At 36.9% G+C, this 20,432-nt stretch overlaps 5 protein-coding genes across 8 annotated transcripts; 4 read left to right on the forward strand and 1 right to left on the reverse strand.

Annotated features, from left to right (window-relative positions):
• The first annotated feature begins 573 nt into the window (after nt 1-573).
• LOC103946706 lies at nt 574-1,422 on the forward strand. The gene has a single exon (XM_009357478.3). It carries the CDS (start codon nt 587-589, stop codon nt 1,388-1,390), a length of 804 nt encoding a protein of 267 aa, XP_009355753.2. The 5' UTR covers nt 574-586; the 3' UTR covers nt 1,391-1,422.
• Nucleotides 1,423-2,762: 1,340 nt separating this feature from the next.
• Nucleotides 2,763-4,638, forward strand: LOC103946699 (peroxidase 11). The gene is made up of 4 exons (XM_009357467.3): nt 2,763-3,059; nt 3,165-3,356; nt 3,651-3,816; nt 4,022-4,638. Exons 1-4 carry the CDS (start codon nt 2,823-2,825, stop codon nt 4,450-4,452), a joined length of 1,026 nt encoding a protein of 341 aa, XP_009355742.2. The 5' UTR covers nt 2,763-2,822; the 3' UTR covers nt 4,453-4,638.
• A 5,838-nt stretch (nt 4,639-10,476) lies between these two features.
• LOC103946690 (inorganic pyrophosphatase TTM2) lies at nt 10,477-16,044 on the forward strand. 2 transcript variants are annotated; one of them, XM_018647379.2, is made up of 12 exons: nt 10,478-10,681; nt 11,668-12,024; nt 12,177-12,291; nt 12,851-13,046; nt 13,129-13,242; nt 13,353-13,526; nt 13,705-13,899; nt 14,191-14,313; nt 14,427-14,548; nt 14,861-14,984; nt 15,091-15,360; nt 15,538-16,044. In XM_018647379.2, the coding sequence occupies exons 2-12, from the start codon at nt 11,688-11,690 to the stop codon at nt 15,757-15,759; spliced, it is 1,992 nt and encodes a 663-aa protein (XP_018502895.1). In that variant the 5' UTR covers nt 10,478-10,681; nt 11,668-11,687; the 3' UTR covers nt 15,760-16,044. The 2 variants fall into 2 exon arrangements, with proteins under 2 accessions (XP_048440677.1, XP_018502895.1); XM_048584720.1 differs by lacking the exon at nt 12,177-12,291 and having other exon boundaries at nt 10,477-10,681; nt 12,856-13,046.
• Nucleotides 16,045-16,774: 730 nt separating this feature from the next.
• On the forward strand, nt 16,775-19,269 carry LOC103946730 (F-box/FBD/LRR-repeat protein At1g13570). 3 transcript variants are annotated; one of them, XM_009357527.3, is made up of 6 exons: nt 16,776-17,014; nt 17,343-17,416; nt 17,494-18,328; nt 18,447-18,605; nt 18,714-19,007; nt 19,128-19,269. In XM_009357527.3, exons 3-5 carry the CDS (start codon nt 17,516-17,518, stop codon nt 19,005-19,007), a joined length of 1,266 nt encoding a protein of 421 aa, XP_009355802.2. In that variant the 5' UTR covers nt 16,776-17,014; nt 17,343-17,416; nt 17,494-17,515; the 3' UTR covers nt 19,128-19,269. The 3 variants fall into 3 exon arrangements, with proteins under 3 accessions (XP_048440673.1, XP_048440672.1, XP_009355802.2); XM_048584716.1 differs by lacking the exon at nt 17,343-17,416 and having other exon boundaries at nt 16,775-17,014; XM_048584715.1 differs by having other exon boundaries at nt 16,775-17,014; nt 18,714-19,141.
• Nucleotides 19,270-19,417: 148 nt separating this feature from the next.
• Nucleotides 19,418-20,135, reverse strand: LOC103949224 (cytochrome P450 CYP749A22-like; the record flags this gene model as incomplete). The annotated part of the gene is made up of 1 exon (XM_009360329.2): nt 19,418-20,135. A coding segment is annotated over one exon (714 nt), but the record flags the coding sequence as incomplete, so codon positions are not given.
• Nucleotides 20,136-20,432: the final 297 nt, after the last annotated feature.

Here is a 20,432-nt window from a genome sequence, read left to right on the forward strand (position 1 = left end):
GGTGTTTCCGGTCCTTTCCTTTTGGCACTTCGACCCGAAGCTACCAGCGCCTGTCGGCAAGAACTAGGCTTGGTTAGTAGTGCCCGCCTATCCTGTCTTGTTCGCCTGCCGGCCCATGAATTCTTCAGATCGGACTGGCAGGCGAGGTGGATGGGGACTGTCGAAGAAGTGCCTCAACGTGGATCTTTTGCCTAAGATGCTTTTGTTCATGATTTTCATGTTTGGGTTATGCATGGAACAATAAGATATTTATCATCTTAGGTGGTTTTTGTTTTGAGTAGAAGTATATTCCAAACAAAAATTATAAATATACATTATTAAATATATAATTAATTTTATAACTCACTAACGCTATTGGTTTAATAAAAGAAAATTAATTCATTTTACTAATTGGTGATACTGCAGAAAGAACAATTGTATATTTCTTGGAGAATAAGATTCGTGCTTATATTTTGTACCAAAACGACATCGTTCCTTTTTCTTCTCTCTCTCCGCTCTTTTTGTTATCCTCAAAACCCCGTTGCGACGTCGTTTAAATCGTCTTCATCTCCGTCCTCGCTTCTGATAATTCCACATTTGATACGCCATGGAAGATGTACTGACTGAGATTCCGCCGCCATCGAGGTTCTTTCAGGAAGATCTAAACAACTTCACACCTCCGTCACCGCCCCTTCCCTCTCCCTTCCTCTTGTTCGCTCAAAATCCTAATGGAGCGGCCGCAGAGATGCCTCTCCGCCCCTCTCTCCTCATCGTTGCCCTATCCTCCCCATCCCTCCACCTCTTCCACAATGTGTCCTACAAAACCTTGATCAGAACCCTAATCCTCCCGGAAACCCCCTTCTCCGGCAACTCAATCGACCCCTCTCTCAAAGACAAGTCCTGCAACATCTACTCCCTCCCAAACCCCCAAACCCCTGAATCCCCAACCCTCCTCGTTTCCTTCCAGTGCCCGATCGCCGCCGAGAGATGCCACGCCGTGGCCAAGCTGCTCACTTCTCACCAGATCGCCCCCCAGAGGGTCCTGATTCTCGACTCGGTCCAGACCCTCAACTTCCGAGGCAAGCTTTCGAAGGACGAGGCGGCAGCGTTCAAGCTGGAGACCACCGCGGAAAGAAAGGCGCCGTCTTTGAAGCTGGAATATTTCGCGTCTGCCAGCGTCGTGGATGGGCTGGGCGCGGCGCTGTTGGCGGCGTGCGAAATCAAGAACATCAGGGCGGCGCTCTGCGTGACTTGGCCGCAACTCGGAGCTTTGGTGCTGTCCCTGATCAGGTCCCACATCTTCCCAGCCCTTGATTTGGAATTGAGCATTGATTCTGGTGGTGAGGATTATGTGATTTTAGGGCAAGATAAGGATCACCATCATCCTTTGGATTCCGATTTGTATACTTGACATGTTTATTGAGTCTACGCTTTCTTCGCTCATCTGCTTTTCTGGGTTCACACAAATTCTGAATTTTTTTTTTTTTTTTTCTGCAATTTGTATTGGTTGTGCGAATTTCATTTTTTCTGATATATAGATCAACCATTCAAGAACAACTATTAGCTTTATGTACATCTCGATGTGGTATTGGCACGGAACGCTACTGCAGGACCGGATTGTATTGTAGTGTCAACTCGTGTCATGCAAATTATTCTCACCAACCATATCCATAATTCATACACAAGTCTCCCCTCCAAAAGGTCCTCATTCTTGTTGCAAATTACATGTACGTATAGGTACGATCTGTTTATCGATTTAGGAGCTCTGAACTTGAGATCTCGATTATCAGAAAAGTATCATTAGATTAAGAGTTAATTGACGGCTTAGGTTCACATACGAACACATTACAAATTTGCAGATTCGGATTTATAGTATTTGAATACGTAAAGGTGAAACAAATCATATCCTAATCATTTGGATGGCGTGCTAAACCTAGTTTTTTTTTTTTTTTTTTTTTTTTTGGGAGAAAGCTAATCCTAGTTCTTTGCCCAAACAAATTGAAATTAGATTTTTCCAACCAAAACTTTAGTACAAAAAGATGAATGATTAAGACAAGATTACATACTTCACCGTTTAACCTAATCTAACAATGAACAGGTCCACGCCATACCAGAACGAGAGAAATAATCAAATCCTCAAATTTGAACTTTTTCTACAACAATCGATTTAATATACTCAATCTTTTTTCTTTTTCCTGAAGATGGTAAGCAGGAAACCTCAACTAGTAACACGACTTTTGTTACACTATTTGCAGTAGCATCACGTACTAATAAGGTTATACCGTTGAAACAAGGTATCACTGTGTAAGTGCCACGGTGACAATGTAACGGTGTCGTATAACTTGGAGTCTAATTACTGTTAAGAGTTCTGTAAAAGATAATAGGGAGTTTTAACGAAAAGTCCGCGGTACTATTCACTTTAACGAAAAACCACATTTTTACGCTAAAAAGTCAATCATTATTCACTTTATCCTTTATTTTGTCTTTATCGTTAAAACTCAAAGTTTTTAAATTTTTTTCATTAATTTTCCTAAAATAAAAGGTAAAAGGTAAAAGGGGTGAACGTTAGCTGTTATTAGGCTCTGTTTGTTGGGAAAAGCATGCGCTTTTGACTCTTGTTTGGAACTCCTGGTTCGAGAATACCCACCAAACGGGCCAAATATTAGTTGCATCCTCTATTGACCCCGAAGTGTTAACCCCAAATACTCAAAAGTCAAAACTCCCCATGCAACATGCAATGCAAACATTTTCTTGCATTTTTCACTTATATATGTATCTCTCAGTCCCAACCATCTCTCCGACTCTCTTCAATCCTCCAAGAAAGCCCTCGATCGCGACCGAAAATGGCTCCTTTTTCCCTTTGCTTTCGGCCCTTCGTTATGCAACTCTTGCTGCTAGGTTTCGCCATTTTGAGCAACGGCTTGCGCACAGGTGACCCTCCGTTAACGTTGGACTACTACGTATCTGCATGTCCGACTGTGTTTGAGATTGTGAAGAAAGAAATGGAATGTTTAGTGCTCTCTGATCCTCGTAACGCCGCCTTGGTGGTTCGATTGCATTTCCACGACTGTTTTGTTCAGGTTCCCATTTTTAAAGACTACTTGATCACCATTGTTTAGTTTCAAGATTTTGCAGAATTTTTAAAATTTAAGAATCCCATTTGAGTTCTTGGATTGTGTAAATAGGGATGTGATGGATCGGTTCTGCTAGAGGACACGATCACGCTGACAGGTGAGAAGAAAGCTTCCCCCAACATACACTCTTTAAAAGGTTTCAGAATTGTTGATAGAATCAAGAACAAGCTCGAATCCGAGTGCCCGGGAATCGTTTCATGCGCTGATCTTCTCACTATTGCTGCAAGAGATGCTGTCATTCTGGTACAAATTAGAATACAAACCTCTAACATATGTGTATAAAGTTTTCTTCAAAAACAGAGTTTTTATCTTTCATTCATTGTTCGTTTTTTTGACAACTATAACCTACATTTTAATTTGGGTAGCACAGATGGATCAAACTTGTTACAGAGGCGAGCATATTGTCTTGACCGTCTAACTCACGTTCTAATCCACAACTGCTTCTTTCATTATTTTTTACTTTGTAAGTTGGCTAACACATTACTTGGCCAACTCGCCTAACCCACACTTGCTTCGTTATTGTTGTTAACTTTGGAGGTGGGTGGACCTTATTGGGATGTTCCTCTAGGAAGAAAAGATTCTATAACTGCTAGCCCTGAACTTGCAGAGGCTAACCTTCCTACTGCAAATGAAGGCCTTTCGACAATCATCTCCAAATTTCTTTACCAAGGCTTATCAGTCACAGATATGGTGGCTCTTTCAGGTACTTAAAAAATATCCAAATTTATTGCATGCGACCGTCACATGTGACCTTCCTCTCACATATGTACGTGGGACTTGAACACATGTGAGCATCACACCCGTTCAAAAACACGTGTATTTGCACGTGAGCTATTGATGCTAGCTAAATCTTTTGTATGCACAGTAACAAAAATGTGGATCATTTTGTGTGTGACCGATCTTTTCAGGGGCTCACACAATCGGCATGGCGCGGTGTGAGAACGTAAGAGAAAGGATTTATAGCGGGGAATTCGAAGCAACTTCAGGAATCAATCCGCTGTCGGAGTCGTACCTCAACAACCTGAGATCGACGTGCCCGCCAGTTGGTGGAGTTGGGGATAATAACGTAACCGCCATGGATTACGTGACTCCCGAACTCTTTGATAATTCTTTCTATCATCTGCTACTGAAAGGGGAGGGATTGCTGAACTCGGATCAGGAAATGTACTCTAGTTTGTTTGGGATCGAAACGGGGGAGATTGTGAGGAAGTATGCAGCTGATCCAGTTGCTTTCTTCGAGCAGTTTTCGGAGTCGATGGTGAAGTTGGGAAATATTACCAATGATGAAAGCTTTGAGAATGGTGAAGTTAGAAAAAATTGCAGGTTTGTCAACACTTAAGAGCTGCAATTAGTCCTCATGAGAGAAGCCTCAGTTGGAAAACCATATTTGGTACTTTTATACCAAGAAGTGATCACAAATTTACATGTATTTTTATGTTTGTAAGTCAATGGAGAGTGATGTTTTATTGTGCCAAGTAAGAGGTCATGACAGAAATACAAAAAACAATACTCTCTAGGCCGAAAATTTTGAGTTTTAATTTGTTTGAAAGCGTTTTTAGAGAAAATGTTTTTGAATTCAGAAGCAATTGAAGTGTTTTCTAGAAGAAGCACTTGAAGTGCTTCCTTGAAGAAGCACTTGTTAAGTGCTTCTTGCATGAAGTACTTCAAGTATTTTTATAAGTTTCACTTGCATTTTTACAAAAAATTAGTCCAGAAAAATTTCACTTGCATTTTTACTAATGATTAATCCAGGAAGTGAGGGATGATATCATGTAGAAAACCTTCCACTGGTAAATATGATTGTAGTTTGTAGAAAGCCTCAGCCTTCATTCATTCATTGAGAACGTATAAATACATTTGATTACAAAGAGTCCTATTCGGATACAAGGTATTCCCTTCTATATCTCAAATACGAGATGACATACATCAATATGGTTTGGTTAGAGGTGACGAATTGGATTGTGACAAGGACTCTTGTTTAACAGGTCCCAATACTATTTTTACTAAAAACACTTTCATTCATTTTAAAAGCATTTTTAAACAAACTCTTATTTGGTGGGTTAGAAGCTTTTGAGTCCTCACATATGACTCGTCTATTGAGTTTAATTCCTATAAAATGTGTAACGGTAGTATCTATTAAACTCGCTTCATTGCATCAACAATATTTTTAGTCAAACTCAGATAGTCCAATTTTTAATTTTTTATATATGAGAATCAAACTCACACAAAGCGTTGTCGGAAGGCTAAATATGGATCACGAGTCACGCCATATTTAACCTAGCTAAAAATTAACGAATGATCATAAGATCCATGAAAGCTAAAAATTAAATGCAATATATGGATACCAATTCAAGCAACCAGAAATCGATGTGTTACAGTTAAGAGGAGAATTTATAGACCGGATTAAAAGAAAAATGGAAGTGCGAATGAGACTTTCTCAAAATAATTAATTAATGAAAAATAAAACGACTACTTGACCCTGTTAGACTTTTGTTACGTAATGGTAAGTACAAATTCATGCAATTTCCATACTTTGGAAATTTCACACTCCAATAACATGCAAGTATCAACAGCTACCAAACCAAATGCCAATGTCAGTCTACAAGGTAGAAAATAAAATTATAACTCGGTGCTGAACAACTAAGTTTGACCAAGAAATGTTGGGTAGCGTGTTTGCTTTTGTATTTTGAAGGTTGAAACAAAGGAACTTGTCAACATGCTCGCAGCAGCTACCTGGAAAACGAGGAAAAGAAAGATCTTCGATCTACCGCCCACGTCATCCAGTGGGCTCAAGGTTTTTATACTGGGCAAATTGTGGAAGACATCAAGTCGTTCATTCCATCAGTCACTGAATTGTCTTTTACCTATATCTGCTGTCAAGCCAATGGTGTGGCTCACAGGCTTGCTCGTTTTGGCCTCTCTGCGGAGCACTTTTGTGAGTGGTTGGAGTACCCTCCTAGCATTATCATTGATGAGCTCGTTGAGGATTGTTCCTCACCCTAAAGGGCTCTTTTTGTATTGTTTCCCATCGTTTCCCTAAAAGAAAGGATTTTATTATATATTAATGCATATCTAGAATTTCACAATGGGTTAGAAATAATGTGGTTTAAATTCATATTTGGGGAAAATTGAACCGAATACCTCTCACTTACAAATTATAAGGGTTTTTTTATTTTTTATTTTTTATACAAAGATGGATTTTACCATTTGGTCAAAACAAACATGAACCTCTAAAGAGAAAAAAAAAATGAAATTTGCTATTAACACCTCATGTGGTTTATCGAATTTTTACAAAACTCCCTCACATTTAAAACATTATACTAACATCTGCTCAAGTTTTAATTCACTTTCCCATAACCCCTGGAGCCAAAATTCTATTAATAAATTAACAACTTTACCCTTATATCTAATTACTTAAACAACAAAGAAATATATTAGAAATAAAAAATAAAAAATTAAACATTCAAAGAGTAATTATAATATTAGCACCTCCATGAGAGGGATTTTGTGAAAACTCAACATACCTCACAGAAGGTTTTCACAAAATTGTTCATATACATTACAATTACCCTTTGAATTGGTCAAGTAAGAAAAAAAAAAGCCCTTTATAGGGTCATAGGTAGTTGACAAAGATTATTTGTTTATCTACAAGATTCAAACCTATGTCATCCTTAATAGTTAATTTGGTCTTCTAATCTTTTTCTTTTTCTTTGTTTTTCTTATGATTTTCTTCACACCCTTGAAAATTGTTGCTTGTTTTCTGTAGTGATTTGTACTTTATTAGGAAAGGGAAAGAATACATATTGATGTTTACCCAAAAAAAAAAAAAAAAACATATTGATTGGATGATTTGTTGCTTGCGAAAGTATCCAAAAGACCATATGCCCCATCATTGACAAACAAGTAAATTGAAACAAGTATCAATTGGTGGCTTGGATCCCCCGGGCCCTTTCTGTCATTTTCACTTTTTTAGTCAGTGGATGAGAATGTGAATTATAAATTTGGTCAAAACAAACATGAACCTCTAAAAAAAAAATTAAAAAAATATCTGATCATATTTCACACAATTCAAATTTGAGGAAAAAAAAATGAAAATTACTATTAACACCTCATGAGGTTTATTGAGTTTTCACAAAACCCCATCATGTTTAAGACATTACACTAACACCCGCTTAAGTTTTAATTCACTTTTACATAACCCCTTGAGTCAAAATTCTGCTAATAAATTAACAACTTTACCCTTATATCTAATTACTTAAAAAAATAAAGAAATATATTAGAAAAAAATTAAAAAAAATAAATATTCAAAGAGTAATTATAATATTGACACCTTCATGAGAGGTGTTTTGCGAAAACTCAATATATCTCGTAGAAGGTTTTCTACAAAATTGTTCATATTCATTACAATTACCCCTTGAATTGGTCAAGTAAGAAAAAATAAAGACCACTTTATAGGGTCATAGGTAGTTGACAAAGATTATTTGTTTATCCACAAGAATCAAATCCTATGTCATCCTTAATAGTTAATTTGGTTTTCTAATCTTTTTCTTTTTCTTTGTTTTTCTTATGATTTTCTTCACACCCTTGAAAATTGTTCCTTGCTTTCTGTAGTGATTTGTACTTTATTAGGAAAGGGAAAGAATACATGATGATGCTTTGGTGCTTGGCAAAGTATCCGAAAGACCATATGCCCCATCATTGACTAACAAGCAAATTGAAACAAGTATCAATTGGTGGCTTGGATCCCCCGGGCCCTTTCTGTCATTTTCACTTTTTTTTCTTTATTTATATCTTTTAGTCAGCGGATGAGAATGTGAATTATAAATTTAAAGAGCTCTCACTTTTTAGAATATGTTCTAATCTGCCATTATTCCAATTCCCTGGAATATTTGAATTTTTGGTACTTTTAATCTCAACCTTCTCAAGTTTATCATCATAATCTGATAAAGTATTGGGATTGATCATGAGAATATGTATTCAATTTTGCAATAAAGTTATTTGAATTTTACGTTATAAATCACACTTTAACACAAATAATGCGTTATCATTTCAATTCTAAATCAGCAAAAGAAAAGAAAAAAAAACTAATGTGCCAAAATCACTTTCCTACAATAAATTAAAAATCTGTCGAGCAAATCAAAACTAACCATGTGCGGTAGTGCTAGCCATGTTACGCTAGTACAAAGTTGTTCTTCATAGGTCAAATGCATGGGCCATGGGCTGGTAAATAGGTTGTGTTTGTTGTGTTCATGTTATATTTGTTATTTTAATAGATTATGTCGTGTCAAACTCTTTGTTTTAATAGGTTCTTAACAGGTGATTTGATAACGACCCGATTTGTTAACAAGTCGTGTCGTGCCGTTTCATGTCAGGTTAACAAGTCATGCAAGAAATGATCATGCCTAATATTTAAATCTAACAAATGATAACGGCCGACTCTTTAATTGTTCTTAACGGGTGATCCAATAAGAATATAACTCATTAACAGGTTGGCCCAAATCCTATTACTTTCATGTTGTTTGTGTCAGGTTAATATGTCATGAAATAAATTGTCAGGTTCCATGCCTATGACTGACAATTATAGAACAAATTCAAATGCAATGGGTCCCATTTTAACACTTTTTCCGTGTAAATTTGGAGCTGCATATATAATCAATTAATTAACTAAAATGGCATTTTACATAATTAGCCTGGAATTCATCCCCTTTGGGAAGACGATGTAAATGAATATATGATTGTCTTCATACATTTTGAGAAGTACTTCTCAGATTGCGGGAAGCTGTGGGAATTTGCCAACTATGGAAAGGGGTCTAAGTAGGAACAAAACTATAGTTCTTGCCTAACCAAACATGCTAAACATGTAGCACCAATTGTACACCACACAATCATATGAATCTTTGACTGAAATTTGGAAAAAGTACAAAAAAGAAACAAAATGTTAGGATTTTGGGTCACTATTATTCCTAAGTTTCAGTTATTTATAATTGGATCCAACGTATATTAAGAAACGGAAAACGACCGTTACTTGGTGTTAAAATATAGGTTAAAACAAATAGTTTTGGGTTCTTTTGCATCTAAAGGAAAGTTTGTGCTGAAGAACATAAGTTATATGTTAGTGTTATTCACGTTTCTTTCTTGATTAAAAGAACAAAAAAAAAAAAAAATATTCAACAATTTATCCCGTGTTGTAGTGCATGTTAAAGAATACAGACTAAATGATAGTGTTGTTCACGTTTATGCCTCAATTAATACAACCAAATAAATAGAAAACAACAGTTTTCTCGTGTCTCATTGCATGTTAAAACTGATACAACAATTCTGTCGTGTATGAATGCATGTTAAAACTAATAGTTTTGTATTCTTTCGTGCTTAGAGTAAAGCTTGTGTTAAAGAATACAAACTAAATGTTAGTGCTATTCTCGTTTCTCCCTCGATTAATATAATCAGAAACGTAAAACAACAGTTATCTTGTGTCTCACTGCATGTTAAAACTTATACAACAAGTATCTCGTGAATCAATATATGTCTAAAACTGATAGTTGTATGTTCTTTCAGTGCTATTCACATTTCTCTCTTGATTAACAATACTAGAAAACAGAAAACAACAGTTATCTCGCATCACAATCCATGTTAAAAATGATAGTTTTTGTGTTCTTTTGCATCTAAAATAAACTCTGTGTTAAAGAATACAAACTAAACGTTAGTGTCTTTTACGTTTTTTGCCTCCATTCACAGAACAACAAACAAACAAAAACAACAATTATCCCGTGTCTCAGTGGATGCTAAAACTAATAGTTTCGTGTTCTTTTTGCATCTACAGAAAATTTTGAACTAAAATTTCGAACCAAAATGTTAAGGTTAATCATGCTTCTCCCTTAATTTAAAAATAATAATAATTAGGATACGATCATATCTCATGTCAAAAAACACATGTTGGACGAAGAGTCCCGTTATCCCTCTGTCAAATAGATGTAAAAACAATTCGTTTGAGAGGTTTGCCTAAATGTCTTTTCACCCCATAAACCTTCATGATATTTCCAACCTTACTCTGGTTTAATTTAAAGAAAACCAATGAAAATGATTTAAAAATTTTGAGTTTTAATCATAAGGACAAAATAAATGATAAGGTGAATAGTATCAGGATTGATTTTTTAGTGTAAAAATATGATTTTTTGTTAAAATTAACAGTATCGAAAGTTTTTCGTTAAAATTCCTTTAATTTAATGTGGTTTAGGAGGACTTGAATTCTTTGAATTAAACATCACCAATATTTAATTAAACAAGAAATCGAAATTAATATGTTTTATAATTCTGTTTAAATAAGCAAATGAAATTGAAGTATAAAATACCTTCTCCTCTCTCCGTCTCTTGTTAGACTGCTCTCTTTCTCTCCTCGATAGTTTGCAGTTTCTCAAGAACTCCAGAGGGATTTTCCCTCTATTTCCAGGAAGGAAAATATCAACGATGCCTTAAATATTGCTGCAAAGCAGAGACCGACCTCGATAGCGTGGCCAGGCTCCTTCTGAGTATTTGTTGCTGAACTCACTTCGACTCATTGCCAAATAAAAGTGAGTCGGTCACTGCTCCCATCACCACAAGCACACACATTGGTTTTCGTTTTGATCGGCACTGCCATTGGAATTTTGACTCAACAAATATTGGGTTTTGCTTCTTTTGCCATTGAAATTTGTGGGTAATCGTTTGTTTGTTTTATGATTCGTGCTTTATTGCAGCGGTTTGCTCTGGCAATCCTTGTTAGATCCACAGGGTGTGTATGAACAGATTCTTGAGCCTGTTTTGTGATGATTTTGTTTTCTGGGCATGTTTTGTTTGGGATTCTGTTATGCGGGTGATCCTTAATTTAAGCTTTTGTAATGGTGGATGTTGTTTGGATCCTGTGTTTTTCAGGAGAGTGCAAAAAAATGATCTTTGTGTTTAAAGTTTGAGTTTTTGCTTATGAGAGTTTTGGTGTAGTTCTTAAAATTCATGTAGTATGCCTTGTTCATTGGAGTCTTCAGTTCCTATGGTTACATCCCACAACAAGGAATATTGTGGTTGTAGCAAGTTTAACAAAATCTTCAACAATAGTATTAGGCATAATGTTGTCAAATTCTTGGTTCTAAGACTCACTGCAGTAATTCTCACTATACGAATAGCCGTGTGATGCAGACTTTTATCAGTGCCTTCTTGGTTCATTAATTAGAGGCATTCAAAACCCTGAGTTCCTTCAAACGTCTCTTGGTGCAAGTCACATCTTGCTAATGCTTAATTATTGCAATTCCTTAACTTTCATATGCCTTTTTCAATATCTAATTACATCTGAAGTGCCAACACAATCGGCATCCATGTGTGCGTCCACATGTGCATGTTACACCTCTTTAAGTAACTAGAAGAAGAGGCATTCTAGTTATGAAGAAGATTGTGGTGGTCACCTGCGATTGGAATTGTTACACTTTGCCTCTTAAGCTTGCACAATGCACACTTGAGTTCTTTAGTTTTCTCATTTTTGTCAATTGTATATCTCTTTACCTTTCTTTTTCCTTTTGCCAACTAGAGAAAGCCAACATAAAAGAAATGGCTCAAGATATGTCTGGTGCTGATTCACACCAAAGACGGCAAGGCCTTTTAAAAGATCAAGTTCGATTGGTTAAGAGAAAGGATTCTTCTCATTACGAGATTGCACCAATCCAAAGTCCTTTGTCATTTGAGAAGGGTTTCTTTATATTAATCCGTGCATGCCAGTTGTTGGCTCAAAAGAATGAAGGAATAGTATTGGTAGGAGTTGCTGGTCCTTCTGGGGCTGGAAAGACTATATTTACAGAAAAGATAGTCAACTTTATGCCCAGCGTTGCTGTCATATCAATGGACAACTACAATGATGCCAGTCGGATTGTCGATGGCAACTTTGATGGTAAATCATTACCTCACTTAGTTTTCTCTTGTTTTGAAGCTTTAATATATATGTTTTCTCAGGAAGTACAACAATAGACACATACTTATGGTGCACAATGTTTTTGGTTATATAATTATTAGTGTTTCTTCTTATATTTGTATATAAAACAGATCCACGCTTGACAGACTACGACACATTGCTCCAGAATGTCAATGATTTAAAAGCAGGGAAACCGGTTGAGGTTCCAGTTTATGACTTCAAGTCTAGTTCCCGCACAGGATACCGGTTGAATACCTATCCTGCATAAATTAGCATATCCTTGGATTTCTTTGACAAAGCTTTTGAATTATAGTATCATAGGGAAGATATGTCTTTTCATTTGTAACTCTTTGTTTTCAATTGCAAGTATTGTGTGGTGATGTTCTGATTGTTTAATTGTTGGTCATGGATGTAGTGAATTGTGAATACTTTTGTGCTTATTGTATGTGGGAATAAGAAACAACCATCTTAAGAAGATATCACTTTTCGTTTGGAGAATCATACCCTATATGTATTTTAGTTTAGAGCCTTTCTATGCTTCCTGTTGAAAACTTGAATTTTCGTTTTGGCCCTTTGTTTCATAAGTCAGGCCATTTTTTTATATTTTTTTGAATAACTGTTGGTTAATTTTATAATTAATAAATTTCTAGTTTTTATGGTCTATAACTTCACCTTTCATGCTTCCAGGGTGCTTTGGATGGTACCTTGGTAGAATTATTCATAAACGAGATTGTAGTTTGTACAACTTATCATATTTTTTTTTGGTGTAGCTTAAATCTTATATTGTAGAATTTACTGGTGACAGGACAGTTGAAGTCCCAAGCTCCCGTATTGTGATCATTGAGGGCATCTATGCTTTGAGTGAAAAGTTGCGACGTTATCTGGATCTACGAGTATCAGTCACAGGCGGTGTTCACTTTGACCTTGTCAAAAGGGTTTTACGGGACATACAAAGAGCTGGCCAAGAACCAGAAGAAATAATACATCAAATATCTGAAACTGTACTTTTCTAACCCTCCTTTATATCATCAAGCACTTGATAAGTTGATGCTTTTCCAGAAGTCTGAACTCTTTTGTCTACAGGTATATCCAATGTACAAGGCATTTATTGAGCCAGACCTTCAAACAGCACATATAAAAATTATCAACAAATTTAACCCATTTACTGGATTTCAGAGTCCCACTTACATTTTGAAGGTTAATATCCTTTCCTTTTCCAATTATTCTGTTGCGTTGATATTAGTTTCTAACCTTAAATTTTTTCATCTTCATTGAAATTGACAATTGAGTGTTTCCTTTTATTGCAGTCAGCAAAGAACTTGTCTGCGGATCAAATTAAGGCTGTGTTTTCTGAAGATCACACAGAAGCAAAGGAGGAGACGTATGATATATACCTTCTACCACCTGGTGAAGATCTCGAAGCTTGCCAATCATATCTGAGGATGCGGGATAAAGATGGGAAATATAGTCTAATGTTTGAGGTTTGCCTTCAAAACTTGTTTCTGTATTTTGTTTGAGATGTGACAGATTGTATAGGACTTAGGATTAAATTTGAATTTAGCTGAAATGTCAAAAGAGTCCCAAGCACTAGTGAGTTGTGACTTCAGAAAATGTCTTTGCATAGACTTACATAATCAGACAGTGTACTGCATATTTCAGGAATGGGTGACAGATAATCCATTTGTTATATCACCAAGAATAACTTTTGAGGTCAGCGTGCGTCTTCTTGGTGGACTAATGGCCTTGGGTTACACCATTGCAACTATCCTTAAAAGGAGCAGCCATGTATTCTCCAACGATGGAGTGTGTGTAAAAATTGATTGGTTAGAGCAACTAAATCGTCGATATATTCAGGTACTGGTATTTTCTGTTTAGTGTTTACTGAAGTTAAAACCACTTAATGCTTAGGTGCTTCATGAATTTTGTATGTCCTTCAATATGGACGCTTGCTCATCTCATTTTTTTCTCTTGATTGCATGGATGAATGAATGATTATGGGCTGATTAAATGGATACCTTATTGTTCTTCTTTTGTACATTTCTGACCGCATCCGTTATTGTTCATTTTTTTTATTTTTAAAACTCTTATTTGTAGTTTATTTGGTAACTCATGTATATCTAAGTTTCTCTGCTTATTGACCAAAAGGTGCAAGGAAAAGATCGGGTAGTTGTAAGGTGTGTTGCCGAGCAGCTTGGCTTGGAAGGTTCATACATTCCTCGTACATACATTGAACAGATTCAACTGGAAAAGCTTGTCAATGAGGTCATGGTATGATAACTACATCTTATCCTCTCTGTGTACTGAGTATCCGGCTGTGATAAAACTTCAAATTGTATAATGCCTTATCTTCCATCTGTATTCCTGATCTGATCATCTTGCAGGCTTTGCCAGATGATTTGAAGACGAGGCTTAGCCTAGATGAGGACCTTGTTTCAAGCCCTAAAGAAGCACTTTCCAGAGCCTCTGCAGATAGAGTTGCCATGAGAATTAAGAATCTCAAGAGGTATGATTCTTTTGTAATCCATGTCTAGTTTAGTTCTTTGTGCAACTCGGAGTTTAGATGTGTGGCCAATGCACCATAGTGAGCGCATAGAAAGCCGAATCTGGCTGGTTCTTGCGTTTGAGATTTGCCATCTGAGAATTGGGTCTATATTTTGTTCTATCCATATAACATTGTTCTCAACTGACGTAGCAAAGCATTTATCTCAACTGTTCAGAAGGACATCATTAAGCATAAACTCTGCCTTTTTGTTCATTTTCAATTCGAATGTTGCTGGCTGCCTTAAACTGAATGTGACCTGATTTCATTTGACAGTGGTATGTCGCAGTCATATACAAGCCAACGGGACAAAAGTACATCTAAGCTTACCGGGTATTCTTCCAGCAGTCAAGGGTTTGATGAGAGAAATACAGAGTCATCAGCAACGCTAGCAAGCCAGGTAGAGTAACGCTTCTTAGTTCATATCTGCAATTGGCAATTGGAGCCCCAGCAAGTAAATATAATCACTCATCATCATTGCTTTTTCCTTCTCATTGCTATCGCAGGGAGTAGCTACTCAGCTTTCAGAACAAATGTCTTCGCTGAATGATAGAATGGATGACTTTACAAATCGAATCGAAGAGCTGAATTCCAAGCTGACCATGAAGAACTCTCCTAGCCAACAAAACATGGCTCTTCAAGCTGAAAACTGCAATGGCTCTGTTCCCACGTCTTATTTCATGTCTGGCTTAGGCAACGGTTCGTTAACTGGGGCGATAATGCCTAATTCCTCCTCTTCCTCACAGGTGACTAAGGAGTCTTCAGTAGTGGAAGAGGTACTTTCATACTCATTTACCTCCTATCGAAATTCAGGCAGTTCATAATTCTGAGGATTAACAAATAACAACACGCGTATAAAGTAGTAATGAAGCACATGATGATAATTTTTCCTTCTTGACTGGTTCATTTATCTTCTTATTTCGCCTCCTCATTTGTCCTCGGTATTCTATCAGATGTCAAGCGTTGCACGGGGACAACGTCAAATCATGCATCAGTTAGACAATCTCAGCAATCTTCTCCGGGATAGTATGGGAGAGAGACCTCGTCCGGTAAAAACTAACAGCAGGAAGAACATCGTAGCCCAACCCGAACCCTTGACAGTTCCTCTTGCAGCAACGCTTGCCGTTGGCGTTCTAGGAGTGATCATATACAAGGGTATCCTAACTAGGAACTGATGCTGTTTCAAAATTTTATCAGACTCATCAACTTTCACTTTAATTTGCTTAACCTCGTTTTGGTCCCTCTTATGTTTGTTGCGGTTCTACCCTTCTGGTCGGGAGAGACAACATATAGAGATGCTAAGCATAAGCTATCTAGCTTTCTGATCTCTGAGACTGAGAGTTTGTAGAGAAGGGTGCCTTGGCAATTTTGAAGTTTTGTGGGGCTATTTTGAAATTTGCTAATTTTAACATATCCAAAGGCAGATATTGAAATTGAGAAATTTCACAGTTAATGATCAATCTCAGTGTTTAACTTTCGTCTTTTACTTTTAGTGTAGGTAATATTGTATGTTCAACAGAAGAAAAAAAAATTGTCCTATACAATTATTAATAAATTCTTTTTAGCTTTAGATCCCGTTCCAATTTCGACTTGTGGAATTAATTATTGACATTTCAAAACAAAATACCATGGACAATTTTGTTCTTCGTATATTTATGAGTGCATTAAAACTCAATCCATTCTTGATATGTGAGAAACTCTTCAATTTGGTCACTCGCATTAAAATTGAAAAACTGTTACCATCACTTTTCATTAAAGAATTTGATTCCTTTACCAATGACATGCGTGATTATCACACATCTAATTATATGTCACGAGAAATCAAATATGACAGGTGATTTTTATTTTTATTTTTCACACTATTTTTTTAATCATCCCAAATTAAATAAATCAAATGTAAATTACGTCATATCAAATATGTGAAAAATAATGTAAACTCTTCATGTACTATTTGAGAACGTGAGTTTTCCTGAGATGCTGACTTCTAAAAATTGGAAAGAATCCATTATGGATCCCTTCCTCTTAATCCATTAAGTTCGGGATAATGGTTAAAGTTATTATAACTTTTAAAATGGATTCTTGCTTGTAACCGTTGAATCAAATTTCAATCCCTAAACTTGGTGGACTAAGAGGAAAAAATCATGTAAAACCCAAAATAATAAAAAGGAAAACACGACAAAAAAAAAAAAAAAAAAAAAAAAAACTCGAACAGCAACTGGGCAACTAGCCGCGGATTTCTGTGCACGCTGATAGAAAAGGAACTTGGAAATGAGAAATGATCCGAGCTCGAAACTCCAAAGTCTAAACTGAATCCGCAGATACATACACTCCAAACGTCGATTCTCGACGCAGAGAAAGTAAAAAGATGAAGGAAAATTTGACATTTTTGAAAAGATAACAGAGCTCTCTCCTTCATATCCTTCTCCCCAGGTATCTGACACTTCTCCTTTTCTTATATGTTCATGTATTTTCTCATATAAAATGGTTTTTTTTTCCCCTTGTGTGAATTGCTTTCATTATTTTTCTGTTCCAAAGATCTGATCCGTGACTTTATTGGGTTTGTTTGGATTTTTGAGAAATTTGATTGATTGGTTTGGTTTGGTTTGATGGAAATTGACAAGGAAAAAAAGCCACAGAAAGCAATGTTCTTTGTCGATTTGCTTTATGAACGCTGATTAAATTAACTCTAATGGTGAAAATCTGTAAATTTCAGAGTTGATTTTTTTTTTTTAATTTTTCCTGTTCTGTTCTTCGTTAGCAAATCGAACGTACGCCGGAAATTCGTGGGTTTTGCTCAAGTTTTGATCTTGTTGTGAACATTTGGAGCTTAAGGTGAATAATTTATTGTGGCATTTTAGTTTCTGTAAAGCCCTTCAATTACTGACTGGTTTTGTCACATTGCTTTGTAGTCGGTTGAGTTCAAATATACGAATGGGAGATTTTTCGGGTTGTGATTTGATAAGCAATTTGCCTCAGAGCATTATAGAGAGCATTCTTACGCGTCTCCCGATCAGAGACGCTGTAAGAACTAGCTGCTTATCAAGGAAGTGGAGATACAAATGGACTACCATCACTCATCTTTCGTTCGATGAAAAATGTGTCACTCTATCCAATGACCGAGCTCTTGTTGAGAAAAGCCTCATAGATTTTGTTACTCGAGCTCTCTTTCTTCACCAAGGACCCATTCACAAGTTCCAGCTTTCGACTTCTTATTTGCAGAGTTGCTCGGATATTGATCAATGGATACTTTTCCTTTCGAGGAACGATATCAAAGAGTTGGTTCTTGAGTTGGGAGAAGGTGAGTGGTTTAGGGTGCCTTCGTGCCTTTTTTACTGTAAAAAGTTGACCCGTCTGGAGCTATTTCGCTGCGAGTTGGATCCGCCTCCTTCTTTTAAAGGATTTTTGTGTTTGAAGAGCCTCAATCTTCATCAGGTTTTGGTTACTCCTGATGCAATCGAAAGTCTTATTTCCAGTTGCCCTCTACTTGAGAGTCTGGCTTTGTCGTACTTCGATAGCTTAGCTCTAAACATCCGCGCTCCAAATCTCAAATACTTGTGTCTTGAAGGCGAATTTAAGGATATCTGTCTTGAAAATACTCCGCTTTTGGTTGCCATGTCTGTTGCTATGTATATGACTGATGACATTGCTGAGCACTTTGAGCAAAGTTCAAATTGCAATTTTATCAAGTTTCTTGGTGGCATTCCACTTCTTGAGAGGCTTGTTGGGCATATCTACTTTACGAAGGTAATATTTTCAGATGCTTTCGTTTTGTTAATTCTTCCTTTCTTTTAATCTCGAGTAGCAGTAGCACATATACGTTTCTGACATTGATACATTATTTTGTTTATTTCCTTGTTTCAAGTATTTGAGTATAGGTAATGACCTAGGAATTCTTCCGATTACTTACAATCGTTTAAAGATTATCGAATTATATCAAGTAAGTTTCGAAGATATGAATGAGATACTAGTTGTTCTTCGCTTGATTACGAGCGCTCCCAACTTAAGGGAACTTCAAATCTCGGTAAGTTATTGTGAACATGTTGAAGGGTTACCCCTCTTTCTTCTTTTGCTGACCTTTCTATTATTAGTTTTACATTTCTGCTAATAGTAAGGATTACTGCCACCATAGGGATCTTCAAATGCTTTAGCAGCAATAGAAGCGTCCGACTTGGATTTCTGGGAGAAACAATGCCCTTCCGACTGCACATTCCGAAGGCTTAAAGTTGTGAAGATGACAGATATGTCTGGAGTGCCACATGAAATGGAATTCATCAAGTTTTTGTTGAAGAAATCGCCCGTGCTTGAGATGATGAGTATCACGCCTTGCGCGTATGGTTTGGAAGGGCGGATGAAGATGTTGATTGAGTTGGTGAGGTTTAAACGGGCATCTCCAGAAGCAGAAGTTATCTTCATCCAAGATTAGGTTGGAGTCGAATTGTTTGTTTGAGAGAGCTGGCCTTTCAATTGTGTTGTTCTTGACAAATGACAATTTATTGATATTTTTGTCTACAAAATTAGATGATCAAATGGAATTTTTTTACAGGGATTCCCTTAAAATTTAAGGCACTGCCGTCAACTGCCGTGGTTGGTAAGATGCAGCAAGCACCAAACAGATAACTTAAATGTAAACAGAGGCGTTATCATCATATAAACATTGCACCGTGTTAATACAATGAGTCATATTTCTATGCTGCGGCAGAGATTCCCAAACACACCCGAGACTGATCAGCATACTAGCTCCGAGCAGAGTTGAGACTTGATATTTCAGTCAAATATGGAACTACAATCAGTTCAACGACGCTCAGTTGGATGGAGTCTCTCTTTAGAAGCAGAGTATTTATGGGCAGTTCACAAGAGGGTGTAGAATTACTTGCACTCCATGTTGCGGGCGAAGCGTGAGGAACTGAAAGGGAGAGTGGACATAAGCAGGGGAAAGAGTGGAGCTGTTGCGTTGTAAAATCATCGACAGAACAATCTTCACTTCAGTGGTTGCAAAGTTCATGCCCGCGCAATTTCGAGGTCCCGTTGCAAAGGGTAAGAATACGGCTATGTTATTGTTAGTAGCTTTAGCAACTCCTTGCACAAAGCGGTCGGCTTTGAAAACTTGCACGTCTTGCCCCCAAACTTCAGGCTTATGGTGGATTGCTATAGTTGGGATGACCACTTCAACATTGGCAGGAACAATGAGCTTTCCCAATCGAACCTCCCTATCGACCTTCCTCTCGGTGGAAACAATCGGAGGATATAATCTTAGAGACTCGTTGATGATCGTACTTACTGTTTTTAGTTTGGCAATGCCACCAGGATTCGGATTTTGTCTGCCAAGTAATTGAAGTACCTCCTTTCTTGCTTCCTCTTGACAATCAGTGTGGAGTGCCAGAAGAAAGACAGTCCAAGCAAGCACGGTATTCGCGGTTTCATGTCCAGCAAAGTAAATTGTCTTGCACTCGTCCACTGATGTCCTCTTCTCGTCATTGGAATCGGAGATGAGAAGGCAGCGATCGAAGCTCTCCTCATCTCCGATCGCTGCCTTTTCTCTGTTCCATCGGCTTCAACCTCGTTGCTAGTTTTATACAACTTACTGTGTTTGGAAGTTTTCCTTGTTCTCGAGTAGATGTTGGGATCGATATATAAGGAGAAGAGTGACTATTTTCCGTCATAAGCGCTTGTTTGAAATCGTTTTAAAATAGTTGAAAACGCTATTTGAATTCATACAAAATTTTTTTTGGAAAGATTTTTTAGTTATTGTAAGAACACTTTCAAACGAGGTCTGAGTCTAATTCAACAGTTATTTAATATGATGGTTTTAACCAACGCTAATGAATTAAAAAAAAAAAAAATTTAGGTG

This window comes from the organism of the source record quoted next, unplaced genomic scaffold, assembly GCF_019419815.1.
Source record: "Pyrus x bretschneideri cultivar Hongxiangsu unplaced genomic scaffold, Pyrus_bretschneideri_v1 Contig22, whole genome shotgun sequence".
Lineage (NCBI taxonomy): Eukaryota > Viridiplantae > Streptophyta > Magnoliopsida > Rosales > Rosaceae > Pyrus > Pyrus x bretschneideri.